The sequence below is a fragment of the Oreochromis aureus genome, linkage group 14 (genome assembly GCF_013358895.1).
Source record: "Oreochromis aureus strain Israel breed Guangdong linkage group 14, ZZ_aureus, whole genome shotgun sequence".
NCBI classification, from domain to species: domain Eukaryota; kingdom Metazoa; phylum Chordata; class Actinopteri; order Cichliformes; family Cichlidae; genus Oreochromis; species Oreochromis aureus.
Window position 1 is genome coordinate 4,703,955 of NC_052955.1, and position 12,257 is coordinate 4,716,211.

At 39.7% G+C, this 12,257-nt stretch overlaps 1 protein-coding gene across 4 annotated transcripts in view; it reads right to left on the reverse strand.

The window, feature by feature from the left end:
• The window catches only part of gdpd4a (glycerophosphodiester phosphodiesterase domain containing 4a), a 42,332-nt gene that overhangs the window by 17,673 nt on the left and 12,402 nt on the right, over positions 1–12,257 (reverse strand). For all 4 annotated transcript variants that reach the window (XR_005608184.1, XM_039598288.1, XM_039598290.1 and 1 more), the window contains 7 exons: positions 6,596–6,763; positions 3,961–4,066; positions 3,445–3,548; positions 2,180–2,273; positions 1,442–1,501; positions 1,242–1,340; positions 1,011–1,104 (listed from right to left, as the gene is read on the reverse strand). Coding sequence is in view for 3 of the 4 variants with exons in the window: in XM_039598288.1 (XP_039454222.1) it covers positions 1,011–1,104; positions 1,242–1,340; positions 1,442–1,501; positions 2,180–2,273; positions 3,445–3,548; positions 3,961–4,066; positions 6,596–6,657 (619 nt within the window). In the remaining variant the exon portion in view is untranslated. The remainder of the gene's footprint in view (positions 1–1,010; positions 1,105–1,241; positions 1,341–1,441; positions 1,502–2,179; positions 2,274–3,444; positions 3,549–3,960; positions 4,067–6,595; positions 6,764–12,257) is intronic.

Genomic DNA, 12,257 nt, shown 5'->3' on the forward strand with positions numbered 1-12,257 from the left:
AACATAAAAACATAGTTTTTTTTAAAGGGTGTCGTTATGGTGTAGCATTATCAAATATTTAACTACTTTTAATGTGATTTTGATTCACGAGTTCTTCCATGTAGATCTACATACGAGATATAATTAAAAAAAACTCAATAAAAACTGAATCAGATGCTCCATGGTATCCTTAAGAAAGGTTCATCAGTAAGTGTTGCAACTGCACAACCACCCACAGTATGAAAGACATGGACAAAGCACAAACACATTCCCCACTGTTTTAAAGCATCGACCTGAGTGTTTGCACTGTCCTCATGTTGGTGTTTAAAAATCAGATATGATGAGGGAATGAAGTCCCCCACTCCTCCTTCCTTTCAGTTGTAGGTAACAGACATGGTGTCCATAATACAAATGGAAAAGTTCAGCAAAGACTCAAAAGATTCTCTTCTGAGCGTCTGGAACCCCTTCTTGGAACACTTTGCGAGGGCCAGACTGGGCTAAACTGGACTCCAGCTTTTGGTACTCTGTCCTGTGGTGTTCTGTGAAGTGCATGTTTGTTTGAATTAATTGTTTTTTCTGTAACGCATCTGAACCTGTTTGTTTTTGTTTGTTTTGGGGTTTGTGTTGGTTTATATTTTGAAAATTTGAAATAAAATTATCCACAAAAAAAAAAAATCAAATATGATAAAACTTCAGCGGATCAGACTGAGAAACTGAAGACAATGCATGCTCCAGGAATGATCTTAGGACTGCCAAGTCATTAGTCAGTGACTTAAGTAATGAATGAATAAATTACAAAATTAACTTCATGCTTTGTTCAGTATGAGCTGAAACTATTGATTGTAAAGTAACGAACACCCAGTCTTTTCACAACCAGAGGAGTCGCCCCCTGCTGGCCATTAAAAAGATGGCAGATTTGAGACATTTCCATTTCGGCTTCACCCTAAGAAAGTTGAACCCATGTTTTACACCGTCTATGCCCCACCCCACTTTCAGTGTTATTTTTAAGGTGCAAAAATCACATTCCTTACCTTTCTTGTTCATGCGAAAGAAATGTAAAGCTATTGGCCAGGAAAGAATCGCCATCAATGACACTGCAGCCACATGTAGGTAAGGTGCTGTGACCTAAATATAAAAAGAAAGTGACAGCACGTAATAAACATAACTGTACAATGTTTAATAAACTGTGTGGTTAATTATTTGAAAAAAAACAAAACCAAAAAACTAATCACTCCTTGCTGTGATTGGCTGGTGTGGCTCACCTGCAGGGAGAGGAGGAGAGTCTTCCATTCTTTGCTCCAGAGGTCAGAGAGGATGGCGGTGGCTGTGACGGAGAACGCCAGCGTCACCACAATACCAGACTGACAAAGAGAGGAAGACGAGAAAATACAACATATGACAATGCACACCAACAGAGACCTGAAAAACAGTTCATGCTCTTTTTACATTTCTGTATTTATACCTTGTGGCTCCAGTGAAGGTACAACCTCTGGCCCTCAGAAAGCAAACACACCGCCAGCACCTGAACAACAGGTGCAGAACAGGCATTAATATTCTTAATATCCAATATCTATTAATATTAGTGTTTTATAAAGCTGATTAAATCTGTTAAACCTTTAACTTCAAGAACTTTTAAAAAAATCTTTATCACATTTATTTTGTCCTCAGTTTTTTTCTTATTATTAAATTACTTTCATGTCCAATAAAAACTGTTTGATCAAAGCCAATCTTCAAAGATTTTAATACTTTTCACATGTTTTATATGAAAGTCTTACATAAGTTTGTCACTGTAGAGAAGCAGACAAGCTCCTAAATGTCAAACGACTTGCTGGGAGAGCCCGAGGCACAGTGCGCACTTGTGTCTAATAAAACGGTTTGAAGAACTCCAGTTAAAGTGAAAAAAAACAAAAACAAAAAAAACAAGCAATCTGTGATATTTCAATGCTTTGCTGTTATTACATGACTGCACGAGGGCACAGGCTGGTAACAGGAGAGCAAACAAACAGTCAAGTTGGTTCCAATAAGGTGTTGCTGAAAACTTGCTGAACTTTAATAAGAACATAGTTGTAGCTGTAATACAAAGGTTTTCTTGGTAGCTCCGGGGAATTAAAGTGGCAACCACTATTTTCTTTCTTTTTATTGGTTTTCTATTATATTTCCAGGTTCCAGATGGGTTGAAATCTGAAATCGGTGTTCATACCAATAGCAGAGCGATGTATGTGAAGAGAGCCGCAGCAACAATCAGCAGCACCAGAGACCAGGGGAACCAGAACCCAAGATTCCCAAAGTTAAACCTGAAGATACAAAAGGACAGAAACAAAACTGTAGCAGCAGCTTCGTGTCTGTTTGAAGTGTGCTTCATGGTGTGTTTGGTCAGTTTAATCCACACCAACTCTTAACAAAACATCAAACAGTCATCACCTGTGGACATTTATAGCTGTGGACAAAAACTGCAAAATTTCTTGGAGACAGTTGTCATGAATCTGTAAGTGATGTGTTTTAACAGGTTGCATATTTTGTGTGTGGAGCACATGTTTAACCAGATAAAGCTGTAACAGAAAGAAGCTTTAAAAGTAGCAACGGTTGTATCTTTAACTTAAATGATGTTTTCTTTGAAACCTAACCAGGTAGGTTTTGTTACAAAAGAAATAACCAGTTAATTTAGTATTGTGATGTATTTTTCAATACAACTTCAAAGTGCGAAAATCGGTGACGATTGAATGAACTCCCAAATGTGGACTTTTTCACTTTTTAAAAGAGGAAAAGATTTGTGTCTTGCTCATGAATCAGTGCATATGAGAGTACTTAGACTTATGAACAAATGTGTTGTGGGAGATTCAAATGCTTTATGACAGTTACAGCTGCTCAATTTGTCTTTTTCTGACTCTGAAAAACATTTCACTGATGATTGGTTTTCAACTTTATTTCCTCCAAACAGCTCTACTCTTATGGCTACATCCCAACTCCATCACATAAAACAATGAATGCACTAAAAATTACAACAAACACTTGATGAGCGGTTGTGAAACTGAAGCGTACAACGCAACCCAGAAACAGAGACGTTTTCAAAGTAAAAGTTGCATCTTTTGTGACATTTTTCTTTCAGCAATAAGGAACAACTTTTACTTTGAAGGCAAACATTCTCAGTTACTAGTTTGCATTTTCTCTACTGCTTGAGTGTTTGCAGACATGTCATCTGTGTTTTTAATGCAAACTATTGGCAAAAGTGACAATCTTCTAGCGACCAAAGCAATTGCAAAGGTTTTTGGTCTAGAACCTTGTTTGGGACTGATTTCACCCAGCAGCAGCCAGCAGTCCTCAGGAACCATTTGCCAATCAGTCGGAGAATAGAGAGTAAAGGTTTCCAGTCAAGGTCTCTAGGTCACACAGATCTCCAGACATATGTGCCTGGGGCAAAACATTAATGTGTGTGCACTTGTGTTTGTCAGTGTGCTCAGTACGAACCAGTCAAAGTCATTGTAGTCGTTCTGGGCTTCACTCCAGAAATAGAGGAACACAAAACTCAGGAAAAAGGTGAGGATCAGGAGGCCAAAGCTGCCACATTCCACCTGTAAAACACACACAGAAGTTCAAACATCCCATTTCTACTCCACAAAAGAAAAAAATCAAATATATATGTATCATACTCCGCTAAGCTTCTGGTGAAGATGTTAAACAGTTTAAAGGCGAACTTTTTTTCTTGGGGTAAAAAAAGTTTACATTCATATTTGGAGCACAAACTCCCTGATGCTGAGGATGTATTTTATTACCAGGTGCAAATAGAACCACTAAATACTAAAACCAGCTGACAGGGCGTATGCACATACTGATATTTTTTCATAGAAAAAGCAGTTACTGACAGTCAGAGTCAGCAGGCCAGACTGAGGAGAACCGGCTGGGTAATCAATACTCTTTGCACAATCAGCAAACTAACCAACAATCTGCTTGTTGTAGACTGTGTGAGTGTGTGTGTGTGTGTACCTTGCTGCAGCAGCACTCTCCCGGCTGTGCCCGGGCTCTTTGGTATCGTCTCCATTGGCAGCCGTAGAGGCCAGCCAGGCAGGAGACAAATGGCTGGTGTTCATACCTGATACAGATACAAAAGAAAAACACTCAGGATATGGCACTTTCCTAAATACAGCATTCAACACATTAAATACATGTCTATGAATGAACTGTACTCCTACAATTTTATTATAAATAGGCTTTGAGTAACACATTACCTTACTGTCATTTCTGAGATGTTAAACTGGATATTTATGTTTTTTCTGTCATGTACTATTACAGGGCTGAATCTTCATATACAACATGGACAAAGCCTACGAGCAGGTAACCTCTGTGATCCAAAAGACAGGCTTCAGACTGGTCTCTTGGGCCCCCCACCCAAAATCTTGGCCTTCCACCCACCTACTGTTCAAACCTTTGTTTGCCACGGACAGAAGAGAGTCAGGAGGGACAAGACAGGAGCTAAAAGGGCTCGTCTTTGAAGCATCAAGGCCCAGAAGGTTTGTTTTCAAATGTTTTTAAAAAAGGGATCATGCACAGTAAGGGACATTGTATAAATGTGCCAGATTTAGCTTTACATCTGCAGCCCCTGACAAGTCGATGGCGCTTACAGCATAAAAAGTAAAAGAAAACCAAAAAGACAAGAGCATGGACTCAAAAAAGAAAAACCAGAAAAGAAAAGCACATAAATGTGAGGATGTACACAGTACTTCAAATCATGACAGCATGTTTAATGATCCTGTGACCACTGTGTTATACATTCAGAGAAATGTGTTCTTTATTTCTCTGGTTTTAGTACTTTTCTAGAAAATACTCTGGTAGAGGTATTTTGAATTAAACAGTACAAAATATTATACAAAGTAAAAGGCATACACATTTATTCGCATTTTCTGTCTTTAAAAAAAAAACCCCAAACAAACTGTATTAGTGTTTACAAACATAATATAAATGTGACTTTGATTTTTTTGCCAAACCCAGTTTTACAGTGTGGTCTGACCCGTCTGTGTCCAACTGATAAGTGCAGTTCTTATGAGAGCAAATGATGAATAAGCATTATTTTAATCTATGATTGATACAAAGGTACTCCAACATGAAAATACTGAGCTGGAAATGAGCAAACAAGAGTAGTGCAGGTAAAACTATGATTTAATTAAGCAGCATTTGGTGTAAAACTTTTAACGGCATTTTTTTAATCTAATCAAAATAATGTTGAGTGAAAACCAAGATTCACTAAGATCTAAGATTAATAAATCTTTGCATGACAACGTGCTGGTTGCTCGAGATTTTACTGAAATCAACAAACTGCCAGCAACAAACATTTCCTACAGTAAACACATATGAAAATAGCACAGTTTAGATGATGCATTCAGGTTATCTTGGTACATAAATAAGTTGTGTGACTCATCCTGTACAGATGGTCATACTTTAGAACAGTCCTCCATGAAAACAGTGTAAAGCTCATCGTGTACAGACAGGATGTTTGAAGATATTTTCTGATGCTTTAAAACAAATTAAGTTCAACTACAGCCCCGAGGAACCAAAGACAATTAAAAATGGTCTAAATACTAGATTTGAAATCAGGGTGTATTTGGTTTTATTGAATGCTTCTTAGTACCAGTGTGTAAAAATAATTCAGGAAACTCCATTCAAGCTACTTTAGGCTAACCCTGTCTGTTATTTACATCAGATTTTCTGGATGTGTTTTATTTTTAACTTTGCAAACCCTCGTAAAAAGCGCTGCTGTAACAAAATCTGCTGCTGAGGTTGCCTTGCCTCTCTTACTTCATCACTAAACTGCTCAGCTTGAGCGGTCTCTCTGATGTACTCAAATGATATCCCAGTGACTCCAATGAAAATCTTAACATATTCAGCCTCTCCACTTCCTGTCTTTTTGTCAGTGCCACCATCTCAAAGCCAAACATCATAGCAAGTCTCACTACCATCTTGTAAACCTTCCCATTCACACTTGCTGCTATTCCTGTGTCAAAAATCGGCTCTAACATGTGTCCCTACCATGTCTCCACCCTGCATGTTTGCCTTACTTGTTTACTGTCAGTTGCTCTGCATGGTTGACCCTAGCTTAAACTCATCTTCCTTCACCATCTCTGCTCCTCACATCGTCACTTTTCCATCTGTCTCCTTCTCCCAGCTTCTCTCCTGTGCACACCTCCACCTCTCCAGGCTCTCTTCCACCTGATCTCTGCAAACATCATATTTCAGAGACCTGACCTCATCAGTCAGCCTGTCCACTGCAACAAGAAGAGGCTCAGTCTACCCCTGATGTGGTCTCACCCCCTACTATGAACCAATCTATCACTCCTGACCACTGTCCTCATACATGTCCTGCATCGCCCTCACACACTTCTCTGCCCTAACCTTTTCCATGACTTCCTCATTAAGTACCACAGTTAATCTCTTGGCTTCCATTATATGCTTTCTCTAAATGCACTGCAGCTTGGTAAATAATAATTATAAGCTATATTAACTTACAATTTTTCCTTCATTTTAAGGAAAGGCGACTAAGAAAAAAGAGGTTAGAGGCCATTTTTTGGACTATTCAACTACAGTCTGTATGTACCACTATGAGTGTAATGGTGATGGCGTTTTGTACCTTTGCAGCAGCTGCCGCCGCACCACCTTTAGCTTCCCCAGCTTCAGTCTGGTCACGGGCATACAGTCAGCCACAGCCCAGCATCACAGAGAGAGACAGAAAAGGACGGAAGACATGTAGGACAGAGAGAGGGGGAAAAGCTGGATTTTTGGCCACCAAACTCTTTACCTAAGGGGGAGAAAAGAAAGCTCAATTTAAAATGTATTCACAGGAAAAGTAGACTCAGCAAGACAGAGCGTGTGAGAGTGTCCTGGTTTCATTACTGTGGCCTGCTTAAAGTAACCCAGAAGATGCAGATCAGCTCACAGAAATACACACTGACCTGTATTTGATCTACAGCTCAAACATGTGATTTATGATAAACAAATGTCCTACATACTCAGCTAATCTATCACTCCGCATCTAGAGCAGAACAACCAAACTACACCCACAGAAGAAGAAGAAGTCTCTCTCTCTCCATCTACCCCTAAAGACAGAGTAATGGCAGCAATTTTTCAGGGGGATTGGAGTAGCATCACTGTAAAGCTGCACCTCATTCACAGTCACGAGCTGTGAGTAGCAACTAGGGCTGCTCAATTAATCAAATTTTAATCTAGATTACGATCTGGGCTTTCAACGATCATTAAAAATGACTGAGCCGATTATTAGCACCTCCCTCGTGCTTTACTCTCGCACTGCTCCGTGTGGCAAATCGAGCGCACCTCTCTGCGTTTTGAACACGCGTCACAACAATTAAGAGGACCCGAGGGAAGCTCGGAAAGCTCGGAAAGCTAAGCAGAAGTTATTTGGAGAGGAGAGGATAACGGCTGCTGAAGAAAGAATGCCGCTGGTTGAAAAGAGGTAAAACGACTTCAGTGGTGTGGAAACATTATGGGTTCGCTGAGTCAGACGTGGATCAAATATTGTGCAGTATTTTGAAGTTCACTAAACATAGATGTTTACATTTTTCAATTATTTTTTTATATTGCAAACATTTGCACTGTAATCAGTATTTGCACACTATTTTATATTATTTTTTGACAATCTTTAAAGCCATTATTCAATACATTGTTATTGTTAAATAAATATCGTCAAATAATCGAGATCTCAATTTCAGTGAAAATAATCGTGATTATCATTTTTGCCATAATCGAGCAGCCCTAGTAGCAACCAAAAAGAATGAAGTGACAGACACAAGCATCCAAAATGAGTTTCCTCAGCCTTAACATGTAAACACAAGAATGGACTCACTTCACACTGCAAGCTGTTTTTTCACATGACATTACTTCAAGTCACTGGAAGTCGCTTCCTGCGTCACTTCTGTGTGGACAGCCCTCCACTGATAGCTGAGGAGTTTGGAGACATTGCTCCTTCATGTCAAATAGAGCCAGGTGATTCTTGACACCTGCCTTTGGAGGTTTTCTGGGCACCCAAAAGTGGCAGGAAACCCGAGGTAAACCTCGTTCGATAGATTAAATATGGCCTCAAAGTACAGCTGGGATTTCCCAGAACGAAAATGTTTTCTGGTGAAGGACGTCTAGAAAATCCCATTTCACCTGGTGATACTGCAGCCCTAATGTGGACATAATTGATGAATTTATTTAAAAATGAGATTTGTTCTTGGATCTGATAGGACAGCTTCTTCCACAATAATGAATAACAATAATGAAAACAGTAGCTCAATAAATTTACAATCAGGTTTGAAATTCCTGATGTGTAATTCATTTCAGCCAAAAACTATTCCGCTCTCTACCACACAGTAATGTGCAGTAAGCACTGAGCAACCCTTCATTTCTTTACATTTTGCTTGCAAAATGGAAATAGGTGAAATAAGATGACAGTACTTTATTAAGACGTGCTAATATAAGCAATATATTTTATACTATATACATATCCCCATCCTAAAATGTGCACAGTTCAGTGTGTTGTTTGTCATTTCCATTTTAATTTTTGTGACTGAAGTCTGTTACTAGACAACCAGCAAACTTATCGCACAGCTCCCATGGCAACTGTGACATCAGATATTATTACTGCAGTGAAGAGGATGATGGAAGGTGGGGCAAACAAGAAAGGACCAGATGGAGTGATAAAGAGGAGAGTGAGGAAATAACAGGGTGAAAGTGTGAGAGGGAAATCACGATTAGGCGTCATCAAAGCTGTTATGTACAGAACATAAAAGCACACAGAGTCCTCTGTCCCACACTCAGTGAATTGTGCAGTTCACAGTGAGCACATAGTGTATTCAGAGAGACACGAAATATAAAAACAGGAAATGTAAATATTTGGCGAGGGAGTCAGCACCCACATGCTGTCATTCAAGCAAAACCTGAGATACTGAATGTCTATTGTGCTGGAAATTTCCTGTAAACGACAACATCTGCCTGCAGCCAGGCTGAATATACAAGTGCTAAAAATCAGAGGAGTTACTAACTGAAAAGAAAGCAGTGCAGTGAGAGAAACATGTGGATAAAGTGTGGAAGTTCTGAATGGTTGAATAAAGATTTCAGCAAATAACACAGCTACACTGTTCAGCCACAACCTCTAAACAAGCAACTTACAGAAGAAACAGACGAGCTTAGAGCCTAAACAACGAAATGGTTTTGGCCATTATTCATCAACTGTCCGGGGAGTACATGTTTTATGACTCATTCATTTATAAGTGTGGTTGCCTTAACTGAGAGGTTTGTGCCAACACAGGAAATCCATGCAACACGTGTACTAATGATTATACATGTGTGTGTGGAACTGCAGAAATTTAGACGTCACTTTCAAATGACCCTTTTTGTACCATCTTTTATTAGTTTTAGTTTAGTTGTTTTAAAGTGTGTGTGCTTTATACCATTTCACACCCATCCATACAAGCACTTTTTTCTTTGCTTTTTTTTTAATTTAAGTGCTTCCTATCTAACATTAACACATATTCATACTCTGACGGACGTATCGGACGACAACTTGGGGTTTGTATCTTGCTCAAGAATATTTGACATGCAGACTGAAGCAGCCAGGGATCGGACCTCCAACCTTCTGAGCAATCAATGACTTGTGAGCTTTGTGTCACAGCCAATGGGAGTAATAATAAAAAGTATAAATAAATAAACAACTAATCGTGGCTATATATAATATACAGACATAATCACAAAGAATTTGTATTTCTTTAGTTTCCTTCTGTATGGACAGTTTTTCACAAGGTATGCAAAGACACTGAACTGTAAAAGGTCTACAGGCACCACAATGGATTCACACCAGCAGCTGTTTATCTGGACCGGCTTACTCCTAACAGTTAAATTGCAGAAGGATTAATTGGTATTTTAGTCCACAGATTGTCTCCCTTCACTCTGCAGACAGCTCCGTTTCTATAAGCTTACATAACTAAACCATTATTGTCTAAAGTTACTCTCAACCCACCGCCTGTCAGAAAGTTTTGACACCTGATCAACGTGTTTTTTCTTCTGTCTGTTGCTGGGTTTGGGACCTAAAGTGCGTCAGATGTGAGGCAGGCTGTGACGTGAAAAGAACACTACCTGAGCTCCTGAGGTAAAAAGTAGGGTGCACTTGTTAAATTTAGGTGGATAAATTCGCTGTCCAGTGAGTGAGGACACACACAAGTGGTTCACGGGAAAATGTTCTACTGAGATTTTTCAATCTTTATGTCAACCTTTCCTTCCCTGGTGCTCTTCTGGGTTTCTTTGTCTCGACACAGTTTTCCTTCCACCTTCTCCCCCGTCACCTATCCATCTGTCAGTTCCTCTTTGTCTCAGTGCAGATTTTGGATTGTGGCCAGTGCCTTAGCTGCAGGACATCCAACTGCACGCATGGACAACACTTTATTTGGCCACAGGCAAAAAAAATTCAGCTGAGGTCACCTGCCCACACACTTTTCTATTTATATTTATGCACACTATATCAACAACGACACTACAGCACCAACTTTTTACTTTCAGGTGTTGTAAAAAACTGTGTGTGTCAGTAAGTGGACAGTAAGGCTGTAGTTTGATATGTAAAGACAGGTAAGTCAGATAAAGTTCTTACAGCTGTGTGTTTTGTTCACAATGATGCTCTCATTTCGTCAGTTAGTCCTGTAGCTCTTTACTTTTCCTGCTCCTTAAACATCCCAGATCACTCTGTCACACTATGGTATGTCTGAATTATTTCCTTGTTAATTTATTTTAAATCTTATTTAACATGGAAGATTTAGAAGTTTAGCATAGTTTCCATAACGTTTGACTATACCCTTCTATAGTTTCACATTTATCATCCTTGCAGATAACCAACACTGCCTTTTTTGGTCGAAATGAGAGAAAACAGAAGGAGGGTGTTTCTGTCTGCCATTTTCATTTTAAATGACAGCCTAATGCACCTGTGGGCCACCGGTCACGTCGAACCCTGAAACAGCTGTAATCACTGAACTGCTGCAGCACCACAGGAACAACACGACGCAGGTAAAGAGTGTGTTTGACACAGCTTCAGACATGCAGCACAGCTCTGATCCCAGTGACAGCAGGAAAGGTGGGAACCTCACCATATGTGCTGCTGTCTGAAGGAGACTGAGCATCTTTAAACAACAGTTTTTAACTAAGACACTCAGACACAATTTACACACCTAAAAACCGTCAGCACATTTCTGTACAGCAAAGAAACGTTTCTGTTTTGTTCATAAAGTTGATATTGTGATGCCTTTCGAATGCCTCGTCAGGCTTCATTTTAGATCTAATGTGCAGGCATTAAAGCGCGAACAAAGGGGTTAATAATCTATCCTACACACACTTATCTACATATTAAGTGATGATGTATTAATCCTGCTTCAGGTTGGATGAGGCTCTTGTTTTTTTATCTTGTTTGTTTGAACTGTCATGAGCTCCCACCAAAACTAGTTAGTGGCCATTCTCAGTCGCAGATCTGTAAGTTTTTAAAACACATGGTGTAAACTACAGCCATAATGCTCACGGTATCCCAGATATCAAATATTCGTAAGCTTCAGAATTCAATCCCTCTCAGGCTGACTGAAATTTCAGTGTGGGTATTAATCTTTATGGATGCCTGGACGTTAAACTTTACTGTAACACCTGTTAGAACAGCTACACTAAATTTTATTGGAGCTGAAAAAGCCTGGACCATTTTTACCTCTCAGCGGTGCCCCGGTGTTTGTTTGGCTTTAGAAAATGAAACCGCATTCGGACCCAGGAATAACTAAAGCTGGGCATACACTGTGAGAGTTTTGGCCCATTTTAAGATGATTTTCCACTCGTGACCATTTTGGGGATCGGCCCGAGTTTCGCCTTAATAGTGTATCGTGTAGTATACATGGGGTAATGAGAAGCGATTAACACCTCACAACCAGCCCCCGATCAGCAATCGTATGAAAAAAGAAAATCAAACCTGTTTGATATCCTGGTCACCCCTCGTGAGGGTATCGCACTGTTGAGGCCCTACCACGGGCTGACTGTTGAGGCCCTACTGCACATGCGCGGGCTGATTTCAAAGTTGCAACCTCTCACACTGAACTGATGATGTTATAAAACACAGTTTAAGCATCAGGTGTTTAACAGCAGGCCTTAGACCAAATCAGCAGCAATGAACTGCAGAAAACCAGTGATTTGAGAAGAAATCCTGGTGCACATTTTTCACTATAGCCTAAATTTTAGAGATCAGTCAATTAGAAAACCTGGAACACATCATCTCAGGA